At 44.7% G+C, this 17,453-nt stretch overlaps 1 protein-coding gene across 1 annotated transcript in view; it reads left to right on the forward strand.

Moving 5' to 3' along the window:
- LOC126293530 (tubulin alpha-3 chain-like) overlaps positions 1-17,453 on the forward strand; it is a 224,273-nt gene that overhangs the window by 51,106 nt on the left and 155,714 nt on the right. The window contains exon 2 of the mRNA XM_049986795.1: positions 3,103-3,325. Within this exon, the coding sequence (XP_049842752.1) occupies positions 3,103-3,325 (223 nt within the window). The remainder of the gene's footprint in view (positions 1-3,102; positions 3,326-17,453) is intronic.

The following is a 17,453-nucleotide window of genomic DNA, read 5'->3' on the forward strand; positions in this document are numbered from 1 at the left end:
TCCTTTACTGCTTGCTCAATATACAGATTGAATAACATCGGGCAGAGGCTACAACCCTGTCTCACTCCTTTCCCAACCACTGCTTCCCTTTCATGCCCCTCGACTCTTATGACTGGAAGTAGGAATGCGGGTAAGGTACTACAAACAGCATAATGAACGCATTATTGTGGCCAAGATAGATACGAAGCCCAAGGATTTCTAGCAGCCCTCGTCTTTGTACCTACTTTATCCTCTGCTGCCTTCACTACTACATCCCTCAGAGCTACCCATTCTTCTTCTACTGTATTTCTTTCCCCTATTCCTGTCAATTGTTCCCTTATGCTCTCCCTGAAACTCTGTACAACCTCTGGTTCTTTCAGTTTATCCAGGTCCCATCTCCTTAATTTCCCACAACTTAAAACCTGGTTCCTAAATCTCTGTCTTACCATTATATAATCTATCTGATACCTTTTAGTATCTCCAGGGTTCTTCCACGTATACAACCTTCTTTCATGATTCTTAAACCAAGTGTTAGCTATGATTAAGTTGTGCTCTGTGCAAAATTCTACTAGGCGGCTTCCTCTTTCATTTCTTAGCCCCAATCCATATTCACCTACTATGTTTCCTTCTCTCCCTTTTCCTACACTCGAATTCCAGTCACCCATTACTATTAAATTTTCGTCTCCCTTCACTATCTGAATAATTTCTTTTATTTCATCGTACATTTCTTCAATTTCTTCATCATCTGCAGAGCTAGTTGGCATATAAACTTGTACTACTGTAGTAGGTGTGGGCTTCGTATCTATCTTGGCCACAATAATGCGTTCACTATGCTGTTTGTAGTAGCTTACCCGCATTCCTATTTTCCTATTCATTATTAAACCTACTCCTGCATTACCCCTATTTGATTTTGTGTTTATAACCCTGTAGTCACCTGACCAGAAGTCTTGTTCCTCCTGCCACCGAACTTCACTAATTCCCACTATATCTAACTTTCCCTTTTTAAATTTTCTAACCTACCTGCCCGATTAAGGGATCTGACATTCCACGCTCCGATCCGTAGAACGCCAGTTTTCTTTCTCCTGATAACGACATCCTCCTGAGTAGTCCCCGCCCGGAGATCCGAATGGGGGACTATTTTACCTCCGGAATATTTTACCCAAGAGGATGCCATCATCATTTAATCATACAGTAAAGCTGCATGTCCTCGGGAAAAATTACGGCTGTAGTTTCCCCTTGCTTTCAGCCGTTCGCAGTACCAGCACAGAAAGGCCGTTTTGGTTAATGTTGCGAGGCCAGATCAGTCAATCATTCAGACTGTTGCCCCTGCAACTACTGAAAAGGCTGCTGCCCCTCTTCAGGAACCACACGTTTGTCCATATATATATATATATATATATATATATATATATATATATATATATATATATATATATATATATGACACAAATCGCACGAACGTTACGTTCTTCCTTAAGTTTTGTATATCACTGCATATACGAGGGGCGTTTGAAAAGAACGTGCAAAAATAAAAACTATTTACGTGTTTGATGTAAACCTTTCTTATTTTTCGTCATAGTCTCCTTTTAGACTTATACACTTCGTCCAACGCTGTTCTAATTTGTTGATCCCTTCCGAATAATAGGAATTGTCCAAGTCTGCAAAATAGCTATTAGTTGCTGGAATCACTTTCTCGTTTGAGTAATATCTTTGTCCTGCCAGCCACTTCTTGAAACTGGAGAGCAAATAGTAGTGAGAGGGAGCCAAGTCTGGAGAATAGGGGGGGGGGGGGGGGGGATGTGAAACGAGTTGGAATCCTATTTCCATTAATTTTGCGACCACAATTGCTGAGGTGTGTGCTGGTGCATTGTCGTGATGGAAAAGGACTTTTTTGCGGTCCAATTGCCGGCGTTTCTCTTGCAGCTCTGTTTTCAAACGCTCCAATAACGATTAATAATATGCACCTGTAACAGTTTTGTCCTTTTCTAGGTAGTGGATGAGGATTATCCCTTGCAAATCCCAAACGCCATAACCCTTCCGGCCGAAGGAGTGGTCTTCGTCTTTTTTGGTGCAGGTTCTCCCTTTGGTAACCCATTGTCTGGATTGTTGTTTGGTCTCAGGAGTATAGTAATGCATCCATGTTTCATCCACAGTGACGAAACGACGCTTAAAGTCCTGCGGATTCTTCCTGGACAGCTGCAAGACCATCCTTGTAACACTTCACACGATTCCGTTTTTGGTCAAGCGTGAGCAGTCGCGGAACCCATATTGCGGATAGCTTTCTGATGTCCAAATGCTAATGCGAAATATTATATAACCATTCATTTGAGATACCCACAGCACTAGGATACTCACCCACCTTAACCCTTCCGCCATCCATCACCATATTATTGATTTTATCAATGATTTCTGGAGTCGTAACCTTCACAGGGCGTCCAGAACGTCCAGCATCACGTGTGCCCATATGGCTACACCAAAAATTTTGAAACCACTTATAAACGGTTCTAATCGAAAGTGCAGAGTCACCGTAATGTTTACCAAGCTTCTCTTTAGTCTCCTGAGGCGTTTTGCCTTTCATAATGTTTAATCACCACACGAAATTCTTTTTCGTCCATTTCTTGACAATCACTCGACTTCCTTGATGCATGTGAATGCCAGACACAAAGATAATAGAGCAATATGGCTGAAACTTGCAGTGCGTTCCTTCCAAAGATGCTACTAACTAAACATGACCTCGATACGCACCGTTGGCGCCATCTCTCGGACTCTGCACGGACTTTTCAAACGCCCCTCGTATTATCTCAGAGACTGGTCTGTTGTAGCTCCCCATGCTACTCTGTCCCGTGCAAACCTCTTCATCTCCAAATAACTAACGCCACCTACATCGGTCTGTACATGTATACTGTAATCATCGACAGCTGCGGACTATGTTGACAGCATTGTGGTGTGTGTGTGTGTGTGTGTGTGTGTGTGTGTGTGTGTGTGTGTGTGTGTGTGTGTGTGTGTGTGTAGGGGAGAGGGGGGGTATAGAAAAAGAGAGGGAGACAGACCTTTCCGTCATGGCTGGATACAATTACCTATTGACGCTGGCTCAGCTCCCTTCCCCACTTTTCGTGTTTCCAGAGGGAGTGCATCTCGATCCACATCGGTCAGGCTGGAGTCCAGATGGGCAACGCGTGCTGGGAGCTGTACTGCCTGGAGCACGGCATCCACCCGGACGGCCAGATGCCGTCTGACAAGACGCTGGGCTACGGCGAGGACAGCTTCAACACGTTCTTCAGCGAGACCAGCACCGGCAAGCACGTGCCCAGGGCCGTCTTCGTGGACCTCGAGCCCAGCGTCGTCGGTAAGCGACGCTCTCCACACTCCAGTCAGAGTCTCTGGAGATGTGCCCAAGTCATGGTATAACATCACAGAACCACATCCTCCGCGTATTCCGATTAGGTTCCTTTCAGATTACGCTGATACTATAGCTCCCTACTTAGCACTCATATACAACCGCTCGCTCACCGATCTGTACCTACAGATTGGAAAATTGCGCAGGTCGCACCAGTGTTCAAGAAGGGTAGTAGGAGTAATCCATTTAACTACAGACCTATATCACTGACGTCGGTTTGCAGTAGGGTTTTGGAGCATATACTGTATTCAAACATTATGAATCACCTCGAAGGGAACGATCTATTGACACGTAATCAGCATGGCTTCAGAAAACATCGCTCTTGTGCAACGCTCGGAGTAATGGCCGCTATCGACAGGGGATCTCAAGTTGATTCCGTATTTCTAGATTTCCGGAAAGCTTTTGACACCGTTCCTCACAAGCGACTTCTAATCAAGCTGCGGAGCTATGGGGTATCGTCTCAGTTGTGCGACTGGATTCGTGATTTCCTGTCAGGAAGGTCGCAGTTCGTAGTAATAGACGGCAAATCATCGAGTAAAACTGAAGTGATATCAGGTGTTCCCCAGGGAAGCGTCCTGGGACCTCTACTGTTCCTGATATATATAAATGACCTGGGTGACAATCTGAGCAGTTCTCTTAGATTGTTCGCAGATGATGCTGTAATTTACCGTCTAGTAAGGTCATCCGAAGACCAGTATCAGTTGCAAAGCGATTTAGAAAAGATTGCTGTATGGTGTGTCAGGTGGCAGTTGACGCTAAATAACGAAAAGTGTGAGATGATCCACATGAGTTCCAAAAGAAATCCGTTGGAATTCGATTACTCGATAAATAGTAAAATTCTCAAGGCTGTCAATTCAACTAAGTACCTGGGTGTTAAAATTACGAACAACTTCAGTTGGAAGGACCACATAGATAATATTGTCGGGAAGGCGAGCCAAAGGTTGCGTTTCATTGGCAGGACACTTAGAAGATGCAACAAGTCCACTAAAGAGACAGCTTACACTACACTCGTTCGTCCTCTGTTAGAATATTGCTGCGCGGTGTGGGATCCTTACCAGGTGGGATTGACGGAGGACATCGAAAGGGTGCAAAAAAGGGCACCTCGTTTTGTATTATCACGTTATAGGGGAGAGAGTGTGGCAGATATGATACACGAGTTGGGATGGAAGTCATTACAGCAAAGACGTTTTTCGTCGCGGCGAGACCTTTTTACGAAATTTCAGTCACCAACTTTCTCTTCCGAATGCGAAAATATTTTGTTGAGCCCAACCTACATAGGTAGGAATGATCATCAAAATAAAATAAGAGAAATCAGAGCTCGAACAGTAAGGTTTAGGTGTTCGTTTTTCCCGCTCGCTGTTCGGGAGTGGAATAGTAGAGAGATAGTATGATTGTTGTTCGATGAACCCTCTGCCAAGCACTTAAATATGAATTGCAGAGTAGTCATGTAGATGTAGATGTAGATTCTCCATACACAAAGGGTTAAAAACGTCACTGGTCCGTCGGTGCATTCCCTGCCTTGCATCATTTCAAAAGAGGCAAAACAGTGACTCCTGGGACCAGTCAGCACTATTTTCTATGTTCTTTGGCCTACTGAAGATATGCAGCATTTTGTGCCACTGTCCGCAGTACCCTTTTCAAGGTTTGCTGGATTCACTGATAGCAGCAATTCCTGTGCGGTCTGAAACCGATTCTCATTGACAAGGCATAACACTCGGGTTGAGAGGAGGACACCATTCCTTATATGCATGTTCAAGAGTCCCTGTTTACACACCAACAAATCGGGCAACTTCGTTCACCATCTAGTCATGGGTACGTCGAAATACAGCAGATAAATATTTAAAAAACAATCCCAGGTTGCACAATATTCATTATTGGTTCCAAAATGACGCTTTCACCCACGTACGATATCATAAGGTTATCTGGAAGTACAGTGGCAAATGGTCATAATACAGGTAAATAACAGGGGTGGTCCTACACCGAACTACCATACTCAAAAGTAAATAAAAATGTAGATGCTGTGTGGCTACGGCCTCCCGTCGGGTAGACTGTTCGCCTGGTGCAAGTCTTGACGCCACTTCGGCGACTTGCGTGTCGATGGGGATGAAATGATGATAAGGACAACACAACACCCAGTCCCTGAGCGGAGAAAATCTCCGACCCAGTCAGGAATCGAACCCAGGCCGTTAGGTATCTATTTTCCGCTGTACTTCCCGATAACGTGATGATCACCTACCCGAGCGGCACGTGTCGTTTTTTGAACCAATACAGAATTGTATCTAGGACTGTTTTTTAATGTTGTTGTTGTTGTTGTGGTCTTCAGTTTTGAAACTGGTTTGATGCAGCTCTCCATGCTACTCTATCCTGTGCAAGCTTCTTCATCTCCCAGTACCTACTGCAACCTACATCCTTCTGAATCTGCTTAGTGTATTCATCTCTTGGTCTCCCTCTACGATTTTTACCCTCCACGCTGCCCTCCAATACTAAATTGGTGATCCCTTGAATCCTCAGAACATGTCCTACCAACCGATCCCTTCTTCTGGTCAAGTTTTGCCAAAAACTTCTCTTCTCCCCAATCTGATTCAGTACTTCCTCATTAGTTATGTGATCTACCCATCTAATCTTCAGCATTCTTCTGTAGCACCACATTTCGAAAGCATCTATTCTCTTCTTGTCCAAACTATTTATCGTCTATGATTCACTTCCATACATCGCTACACTCCATACAAATACTTTCAGAAATGACTTCCTGACACTGAAATCTATACTCGATGTTAACAAACTTCTCTTCTTCAGAAACGCTTTCCTTGCCATTGCCAGTCTACATTTTATATCCTCTCTACTTCGGCCATCATCAGCTATTGTTCTCCGCAAATAGCAAAACTCCTTTACTACTTTAAGTGTCTCACTTCCTAATGTAATTCCCTCAGATTCACCCAACTTAATTCGACTACATTCCATTATCCTCGTTTTACTTTTGTTGATGGTCATCTTATATCCTCCTTTCAAGACACTATCCATTCCGTTCAACTGCTCTTCCAAGTACTTTGCTGTCTCTGACAGAATTACGATGTCATCTGCGAACCTCAAGTTTTTATTTCTTCTCCATGGACTTTAATATCTACTCCGAATTTTTCTTTTGTTTCCTTTACTGCTTGCTCAATATACAGATTGAATAACATCGGGGATAGACTACAGACCTGTCTCACTCCCTTCCCCACAACTGCTTCCCTTTCATGTCCCTCGACTCTTATAACTGCCATCTGGTTTCTGTACAAATTGTAAATAGCCTTTCGCTCCCTGTATTTTACCCCTGCCTCCTTCAGAATTTGAAAGAGAGTAATCCAGTCAACATTGTCCAAAGTTTTTTCTAAGTCTACAAATGCTAGAAACGTAGGTTTTCCCTTCCTTAATCTAGCTTCTAAGATAAGTCGTAGGGTCAGTATTGCCTCACGTGTTCCAACATTTCTACGGAATCCAAACTGATCTTCCCCGAGGTCGGCTTCTACTAGTTTTTCCATTCGTCTGTAAAGAACTCGCGTTAGTATTTTGCAGCTTTGGCTTATTAAACTGATTGTTCGGTAATTTTCACATCTGTCAATACCTGCTTTCTTTGGGATTGGAATTATTACATTCTTCTTGATGTCTGAGGGTATTTCGCCTGTCTCATACATCTTGCTCACCAGGTGGTAGAGTTTTGTCAGGACTGGCTCTCCCAAGGCCGTCAGTAGTTCCAATGGAATGTTGTCTGCTCCAGGAGCCTTGTTTCAACTCAGGTCTTTCAGTGCTCTGTCAAATTCTTCACGCAGTATCGTATCTCCCATTTCATCTTCATCTACATCCTCTTCCATTTCCATAATATTATCCTCAAGTACATCGCCCTTGTATAGACCCTCTATATACTCCTTCCACCTTTCTGCTTTCCCTGCTTTGGTTACAACTGGGTTTCCATCTGAGCTCTTAATATTCATACAAGTGGTCCTCTTTTCTCCAAAGGTCTCTTTAATTTTCCTGTAGGCAGTATCTATCTTACCCCTAGTGAGATTAGCCTCTACATCCTGACATTTGTCCTCTAGCCATCCCTGCTTAGCCATTTTGCACTTCCTGTCGATGTCATTTTCGAGACGTTTGTATTCCTTTTTGCCTGCTTCATTTACTGCATTTTTATATTTTCTCCTTTCATCAATTAAATTCTATATTTCTTCTGTTATCCAAGGATTTCTACTAGCCCTCGTCTTTTTACCTACTTGATCCTCTGCTGCCTTCACTACTTCATCCCTCAAAGCTACCCATTCTTCTTCTATTGTATTTCTTTCCCTCATTCCTGTCAATTGCTCCCTTATGCACTCCTTTAAACTCCGTAGAACCTCTGGTTCTTTTAGTTTATCCAGGTCCCATCTCCTTAAATTCCCACCTTTTTTAATATTAATTGGATTATAAGGTTGTTGTACCACCGCGCCACAATGGACTGCAATAAATTTTACAAACACGATTGCTCCCTTCTATAATTCTGTCATACGTCCACTTCAACCCACCTTACTGCACTGATTCCATACAACTGACTGGTATAAACACACAACTTCACTGCCATGTCGTACGTTAGCGTTGGAGGGTCACATGACACCATCTACAGCGCTACAAAGAGACCAGTGCGCTGTTTGAATGGGTGGATAATATTTTGTCTGGTCAGCTTACATTACGCACTCTTTCTTTCGGGCATTCCATTCGCACTCAGTGGCTATCCGATATAAATAAAGAGATATCTGATTCAAAAAAAGTGGAAAATATTTTTTCGGAGATGTATCCTTAAGGAGTTTTGGCACCCAGATTAATATCTTTGCGGCCTTGAAAGCTCAGCCACTGTCTTTACCAGCAGCTTCGCATTCTCCCACGGCTATGTTAGGGGCACCTTTTCCTTCAACCAGTCCACTGTATTCCCGAATATGGGTCCTGAACCAGCCTCCCCTCCAGTGTTCTCAAAGAGATCCATCTGCATGAGCTGCTCCTGCTGTGAGGTGATCTTGACCAGTGGATAGCCTTGCTGGATAACCGACATCCTAAAAACCGAGATTGCAGTGCTATAGGTCTGTTTCCTTATTTCTTACCTCTGCTTTTTCTGGACCTTATCCTGCGAAGTGGCAGTCTTAGATTCCTCCCTTGTTCTCCTACTGCCTGCCCTCGATGTAGAAGAGGTTTTAACACCCCCTTCGCCCTGGGAAAGTCTTGTCTTGAAGTTCTTCGGCTCAAGTTCTTTTAGTTCACTTTTGTGTAGGAAGTCACTCTTTTTCTTCCTTTAGCTTTTGTTCTCTAAGAAGTTTCCTGCTCTGAGCCACAGGGAAGTCTTTGATCTTAATCTGCTCCCACTTCTTGAACAGTTATGTCCTGTTCAGCCCCAATGTTTGGGTGTCTGAGGTCTCAACTTGCCCCACACTATTGCTACTTTCTTTCGCGTCCATTTTGGTCCCATGAGAGTTGGGGATCTAATCAGACAGTACTGAAGAAACCCCATGCAGTGCAAGGCTAATTTTCTCTGCCTCGTGATGGCTGGGTGTTGTGTGCTGTCCTTAGGTTAGTTAGGTTTAAGTAGTTCTAAGTTCTAGGGGACTGATGACCGTAGATGTTAAGTCCCATAGTGCTCAGAGCCATTGGAACCATTTGCAAGGCTAATTACTCAGGGAGTTCGCACATTATCCCTGAGGCTCCATTCACGACACGTCTTCCCATGTGCCACCCACCTCTTGGCATGGATTGCATCAGACTTTGGGTTGGGTATTGAGGAGCTGGGAAGGACAAGGAATGGATGTTGTATGACAGGTTGTTGTGGGACACACTTAGTCTGGTCCATCAGCCGAGACCTAACTGACCATAGTTTCCCACAGCCAACATTGCCCTCAGTTTAGAGCAAACACTCAAGCCTCCCCACCCTCACGGACAGTGCTACTTCAAGGTGGTGTCTCCCGAAGAGAAGCACATCTTTACTTCTCGGTCGCTTGCTGAACAGCTTCTGACCGTGTGAGAACGTGGTAACTCCATCCTTCGTTTATTTACTGAAGAGCCGCTAAGCGTCTTGGAATGAAATCAGTACAGCCACGGTCCATTTCTTGTTTATTTGCTAGACAGACTCAAATGGTGTGGGACTGTACGAACATCAAATATAGCCCCTCTCTTGTTTATTTACTGAACGACGGCTCCTCTCTTGTTTATTTACTGAACAGCCGCCAAGTGTCTAGGAATGCTATAACTTCAGTTATGCACCATTCCTGTTTACTTGCTAGACAACCTCTGAAGGTGTGGGAGTGTAGCGAATTTTATTACAGTTACTCTCGTTTACTTACTGAACAGCGGGCAGTTGTCTGGGAAAGCAGTAAATTCAGCTGCAGTCCATCCCTTTGTACTTGCTAGACAGCCTCTAAATGCGTGGGAGTGTAGTAATATTAACTACAGTCCCTCCTTGTTTACTTACTAAACAGCTGGCAAGTGTGTGCGAGTGCAACGACTTAAGCTGTGCTCCAGCCCGTGTTTAGTGGCTAGACAAACTCTAAACTTGTGGGGAGTATAGCAACTTCAACTTCAGTCCCTCTCTTGGTAATTACTGAACAGCCAGCAAGCGTCTGGGAACGCAGTAACTTCAGTTGTGCTCCATCCCTTGTTTACTTGCTATACAGCCTCTAAACGTGTGGAAGTGAAGCAACTTGATCTTCAATCCCTCTCCTATTAATTAATGAACAGCTGGCAAGTGTCTGTGTATGCAATAACTTCAGCTGTGCTCTGTCCCTTATTTACTTGCTAGACTGCCTCTAAACGTGTGGGAGTTCACCAGCTTCGACTGTCCTATTGTTCATTTACTGAGCAGCTGACAAGTGTGTGCGAGTGCAACAACTTAAGCCGGCCCGCATCTCGTGGTCGTGCGGTAGCGTTCTCGCTTCCCACGCCCGGGTTCCCGGGTTCGATTCCCGGCGGGGTCAGGGATGTTTCTCTGCCTCGTGATGGCTGGGTGTTGTGTGATGTCCTTAGGTTAGTTAGGTTTAAGTAGTTCTAGGGGACTGATGACCATAGATGTTAAGTCCCATAGTGCTCAGAGCCATTTTGAACTTTACGCTGTGCTCCATCCCTAGTTTGCCTGCTATACGGCCTCCAAACGTGTGGGAGTATAGCAACTTCTTCAGCCCCTCTCTTGTTCATTACTGAACAGCTGGCTAGTGTCTGGGAACGCAATAACTTCAGCTGTGTTCCATCCCTTGTTTACTTGCTATACGCCTGTAAACGTGTGGAAGTGAAGCAACTTCAACTTCGGTCCCTCTCTTGTTAATTAGTGAACAGCCAGCAAGTATCTGGGAATGCAATATCTTCAGCTATGCTCCATCCCTTTTGTACTTGCTATACGGCCTCTAAACGTGTGGGGGTGTAGCAACTTCAAATTCGGTCTCTCTCTTGTTAATTTGCTGAACAGGTGGACAGTGTCTGTGAATGCCATAACTTCAACTGTGCTCTATCCCTTGATTACTTGCTAGACTACCTATAAACATATGGGACTGTAGCAATGCAACTATGCTCCAACACTTGTTTACCGCAGAATACCCATAAGCATAAGGGAATATAAAAGGGTTTTTAAATAAAACAGACTTTCTTAACATTGTACGAGGGTTGACTGAAAAGTAATGCTCCCACCTTCTTAACTCTTCAACAGTTGGCAGCATTGGTATGTGGCAGGTTCTGGATTGTTCCGTAGCCTCTTCTCTACAGCTCCAGTTGGCGGGAAGCCTTAGCATTGAACGGTTGTCCTGATGTAGTGTAAAGTATGGAACCCTGCGCATACTGACCGTCAGTCAATGTGATTTAAGCAACGTGCAGTCATTGAATTCTTGACAGCAGAAGGTGTCACCCCGAAGGAAATTCATCATAGAATTAAAGCTGTTTACGGAAATTTTGTTTATGTGAGTACTGTGCGAGAGGAGTTCCTGGCAAATTTCAAGTCTGTGCGCTTTCATTTTCGGAGTCAGCATCCGGAGTACCCATCATGAACAGATCTTTCGATAGCCAATCGTATAACTTCAACAGTGCTCCATCGCCTTTTTACTTGTTGAATAGCTGGCAAATGTCTAGCTATACGTAAGCCTATGCTCATTTTCTAGTTTATTTGGTGAACATCTAATGAGGGTGTATTAATGTAGTTGCTTCAGCTACACAAGCCGGCCGGTGTGGCCGAGCGGTTCTAGGTGCTTCAGCCCGGAACCGCGAGACTGCTACGGTCGCAGGTTCGAATCCTGCCTTGGGCATGAATGTGTGTGATGTCCTTAGGTTAGTTAGGTTTAAGTAGTTCTACGTTCTAGGGCACTGATGACCTCAGATGTTAAGTCCCATAGTGCTCAGAGCCATTTTTTTTCAACTGCACACTATTCCTTGTTTAGTTGCTAAACAGACAGTAACGATATGGCAGCATAAAAATTTAACCATGCTTCATCCGTCGTTTGTTTGTTGCATAGCATTACTGTCTGTCAATGAAATAACTTCAGCCATGCTCCATTGCTTGTTAATTACCAAGCAGCTAGTGTTTGGGACTGTAGTAACTTCAGCTAAACATTGTACATAGATAACTTACTACTTGCGTAATGTGTATGGTGTTTCAAAAAGAATGACCTGATATTGAACGGTAAAAATTACGAAACATGGGATTGTCGGAAAGAAAATGTTTGAATGGGCGTGGCCTAGAGTTTCAGAATATCTCCGTTAGGTATCACTCAACGCGTCGTCTCAGCTTGCAGCAAAGTAAGATGGCTTCCACTCAACAGAAGGCGTTTAGTGCGCTGCTGTTTGCAAAGAATCAGTCAGCGACTTCGGTCCAGAGTGCTTTTCGTCTGCGTGTTAGCACTGATCCGCCTGCATCTAAAAACATTTTTCGTTGGTGTCGCCTATTTGAAGAGAAAGGATGCTTGTGTAAAGGTCCAGGCCGACCTTGCACTTCTGATGACGTGGTATATAGAATCCGACAAACGTTTGAGCGGAATTCATGAAAGTCAACTTGCCACGCAAGCTGATACAATTTGGAAGCCTACCCTTGTGAACGTGTGGCTTGTGGTCACATTGAGCCTGCAGATACTACTACCAGCTTCTATGGCACAGATGACGATTTGCATGTTTATCTGTTGATACTGTGGTGTCACCGCCAGACACTACACTTGCTAGGTGGTAGCCTTTAAATCGGCCGCGGTCCGGTAGTATACGTTGGACCCGCGTGTCGCCACTATCAGTGATTGCAGACCGAGCGCCGCCACACGGCAGGTCTAGTCTAGAGAGACTCCCTAGCACTCTCCCCAGTTGTACAGCCGACTTTGTTAGCCATGGTTCACTGACAAATTACGCTCTCATTTGCCGTGACTATAGTTAGCATAGCCTTCAGCTACGTTATTTGCTACGACCTAGCAAGGCGCCACGATCAGTTTCTATTGATATTGTAAATCATGTACCGTCAAGACCGACGTTCGTCATTAATGGATTAAAGTTAAGTATTCCACCAGCTACGTCCATTTTTCTCAATTCTAATTCCCTTGTCATGTTCCAGACCTCACGCCAGCCTGCTTGAGCTAAAACGCGTGCATTTCGGCCTCCTTTAGCAAAACGGTGTTGGCTCTCCTGCCAACCACAACAGATACTATGTAGAAATATGTAGCCCATACTGCACTTTTCAAGATAGGTTCAGTCTCACAGCCTTGCCATAACACTCTTGCAGAGTTTCTATCATCTTGTTTGTAGATCTGCTGTGTCCACCAGCTCCCCTACTATTTTTCCCTTCAAATCACTGACAAATTCTCTCAACCTGCAGCCAGTTCTATTCTGGGTGTGTCCAGTGCAGCCTTCTAGCGGTATACCGTGCCAGTTCGCTTGAAAGTAATCCATGGAATCGTTGCTCACCGAGCTAGTACCATGCTGCTTCAAAATGTGGGCATGTCAGGAAGGTAGCGGCACATTTCCTTTTAATTACACTCCTGGAAATGGAAAAAAGAACACATTGACACCGGTGTGTCAGACCCACCATACTTGCTCCGGAAACTGCGAGAGGGCTGTACCAGCAATGATCACACGCACGGCACAGCGGACACACCAGGAACTGCGGTGTTGGCCGTCGAATGGCGCTTGCTGCGCAGCATTTGTGCACCGCCGCCGTCAGTGTCAGCCAGTTTGCCGTGGCATACGGAGCTCCATCTCAGTCTTTAACACTGGTAGCATGCCGCGACGGCGTGGAAGTGAACCGTATGTGCAGTTGACGGACTTTGAGCGAGGGCGTATAGTGGGCATGCGGGAGGCCGAGTGGACGTACCGCCGAATTGCTCAACACGTGGGGCGTGAGGTCTCCACACTACATCGATGTTGTCGCCAGTGGTCGGCGGAAGGTGCACGTGCCCGTCGACCTGGGACCGGACCGCAGCGGCGCACGGATGCACGCCAAGACCGTAGGATCCTACACAGTGCCGTAGGGGACCGCACCGCCACTTCCCAGCAAATTAGGGACACTGTTGCTCCTGGGGTATCGGCGAGGACCATTCGCAACCGTCTCCATGAAGCTGGGCTACTGTCCCGCACACCGTTAGGCCGTCTTCCGCTCACGCCCCAACATCGTGCAGCCCGCCTCCAGTGGTGTCGGGACAGGCGTGAATGGAGGGACGAATGGAGACGTGTCGTCTTCGGCGACGAGAGTCGCTTCTGCCTTGGTGCCAATGATGGCCGTATGCGTGTTTGGCGCCGTGCAGGTGAGCGCCACAATCAGGACTGCATACGACCGAGGCACACAGGGCCAACACCCGGCATCATGGTGTGGGGAGCGATCTCCTACACTGGCCGTACACCTCTGGGGATCGTCGAGGGGACACTGAATAGTGCACGGTACATCCAAACCGTCATCGAACCCATCGTTCTACCATTCCTAGACCGGCAAGGGAACTTGCTGTTCCAACAGGACAATGCACGTCCGCATGTATCCCGTGCCACCCAACGTGCCCTAGAAGGTGTAAGTCAACTACCCTGGCCAGCAAGATCTCCGGATCTGTCCCCCATTGAGCATGTTTGGGACTGGATGAAGCGTCGTCTCACGCGGTCTGCACGTCCAGCACGAACGCTGGTCCAACTGAGGCGCCAGGCGGAAATGGCATGGCAAGCCGTTCCACAAGACTACATCCAACATCTCTACGATCGTCTCCATTGGAGAATAGCAGCCTGCATTGCTGCGAAAGGTGGATATACACTGTACTAGTGCCGACATTGTGCATGCTCTGTTGCCTGTGTCTATGTGCCTGTGGTTCTGTCAGTGTGATCATGTGATGTATCTGACCCCAGGAATGTGTCAATAAAGTTTCCCCTTCCTGGGACAATGAATTCACGGTGTTCTTATTTCAATTTCCAGGAGTGTATTTTTCAGGCGCTTCAGATCCGATTTGATACTGAAACTCTGGTAATTTATTGTCCATAAAGTCTACTAGTAAGTAAAAAATAAAATGAAAATTTTGGACAGTTTCATAAACGACCCCCGCTAAAGGGACCACAGTGTTTTAGGTCGTAAAAACTCGATTTTCGGTTTTCATCGTATTTCGATAGATTACGATTTTATTTAAGTACTACGAAAAGGATTTTGCTGAAAAAAATTTTTTTCGAGCATTTAAAGAGCATTTTCCTACCACGTGTGTTTATGTGCCACACCCACTTTTCTGCATTTATTTTATATCTTTATATCCCCTACATTGCATGTTAGGGAATTCTTCTTTACTCGCAAGTGTGCTGGCTAGCCTTCGAATGCAACGGTCGGTATTCTTTTGTTTCTGCTGTTTGTAAACAACACGCATTCAAACATGCGGTTAGTTTTGTTCAAGTATGATTGCGAATAGTTATAGAAAACATGCAGGTATACTATAGGCAGGCAATTAGGAGAAATAAAGAAAATCAGGAGGCAATGAAGAGAGATGTTTGGACCATATTCTTCCATAAGTCCTCTACTGATCAGCCATATCAAGAATTTTTAGAGACTTGGCTCATCCTGACCTTCTAAGGAACTGTCTGAATGGGTAGACACAGAACCCAAATGAATGTTTCAACACCATAATTTGGAACCGCCTTCCTAAAACTGTATTTGTATCCATGCATACAATGAAACTAGGAGCTCATGAAGCTGTTATTACAGTCAATTGTGGTAATATTGGAAAGTGTTGAGTACTGAAATAGCTGGGGATTAATCCTGGTGAAAATATGATCACTGGGTTTCAACATTGCGATAAAATGAGGATAACCAATGCATATCGGACTGCATTTAATATGGCCGAGACAGCAAGATAAACATCTAGGGAGGTGAAAAAGAAGCTGGAAGACCTGCTAGAGGCCAAAGAAGGGCCACCATATGCAGCAGTAACAAATTTTAAAAAGTTTTTTCTTTAAAGTCAATTTCCCGCAAACTAAAATTTTCAGTATATAGGCCCCATTATATAAGAAACTATCATAGATACATCAATGAAATTTTCAGAGACTCTGCATAACATAAAAATCCACCTCTGGTATTATATTCATTAATATTCTCTCATTAGGAAGTTCACAAAAACTATTTTCTGCAGAAAAACATAATATTTTTGTTAATAAATTTAAAAAGTATTTCTAAAAAACTATAAAATGGTTAAAGTAGATTTAAGTACAGTTGACTCTGTTAGCATCATGTAACATACAGTAAAAATATTAGGGTCCTGAATCAGTTTTTTTCAGAAATGGATACTTGCCTAAATCAACGTGGGTTAGTTAGGCAGGGTGTGGTCCGCTTAAGGGAGCGAAGCCGTGTGTGTCGCCTGTCTGCATATCGTGCAAGTTGTCCATCCGCTTCGGCTGCTATTCCAGGACCTTTGCTGTCTCTAACAGAATTACACTGTAGTCAGAAAACCGTAACTCTCTTCCATATATATGTTTCAACACGACTCCCACCCTCATCAGATTTCAATTACATTTTTTCTTTTTTTAAAATTTTTAGTGGTCAATTGCGATTTCGCGCTATTACGCGACATATTAAATCTCATAACGAAGCAGTCACTTTCAGGCGCCACTATAAAACACCAATTCGCTTCCCCATTCCCTGTATCATAATATGTCAGGCACGCCCTCTCAACCGGTATAAAAATATATGGGTAGAAAGCACTCTAGCAAGAGCAACAGGTGTGTGCACTCTTAACAGGCGTGCAGCTTATGACTTCGGCAATGTGCAAATGCCCCTAAAGCGATCATAGAAGATTAAAATAGTGCTCGAAGAGCAAATGCGTACTCCTGTCGTCGTAAGTAAGAGACATGAGCTACAAGCCCGATATTATAGTCCATATCAGCAGGCCAAGGCAGCGCAAGACGTGTTCCTCTGCTGTCAGTTGGCGGTACAGAGAAAGGACGCCGGTTCGCGAGGCTACAAAGAGATTCAAAAACAGCTGATGCCGGACTGCGACACACTAAATAATGACAAGTATGAAGCCAACCGCATGAGTCCTAAAAGGGAAGTGTTACACTACTGCTCATTGAAATTGCTACATCAAGAAGAAATGCTGATGATAAACGGGTATTCATTGGACAAATATATTATACTAGAACTGACGTGTCATTACATTCTCACGCAGTTTGGGTGCATAGATCTTCAGAAATCAGTACCCAGAACAACCACCTCTGGTTGTAATAACGGCCTTGCAACGCCTGGGCTTTGAGTTAAACAGAACTTGGATGCCGTGTAGAGGTACAGCTTCCCATGCAGCTTCAACACGATACCACAGTTCATCAAGAGTAGTGACTGGCGTATTGTGACGAGCCAGTTGCTCGGTCACCGTTGACCAGGCGTTTTCAATTGGTGAGAGATCTGGAGAATGTGCTGGCCAGGACAGCAGTCGAACATTTTCTGTATCCAGAAAGGCCCGTAAAGGACCTGCAACATGCGGTCGTGCCTTATCCTACTGAAATGTACGGTTTCGCAGGGATCGAATGTAGGGTAGAGCCACGGATCGTAACACATTTGAAATGTAACGTCCACTGTTAAAAGTGCCGTCAATGCGAACAAGAGGTGACCGAGACGTGTAATCAA

Source organism: Schistocerca gregaria, chromosome 10 (assembly GCF_023897955.1).
Source record: "Schistocerca gregaria isolate iqSchGreg1 chromosome 10, iqSchGreg1.2, whole genome shotgun sequence".
NCBI lineage: Eukaryota > Metazoa > Arthropoda > Insecta > Orthoptera > Acrididae > Schistocerca > Schistocerca gregaria.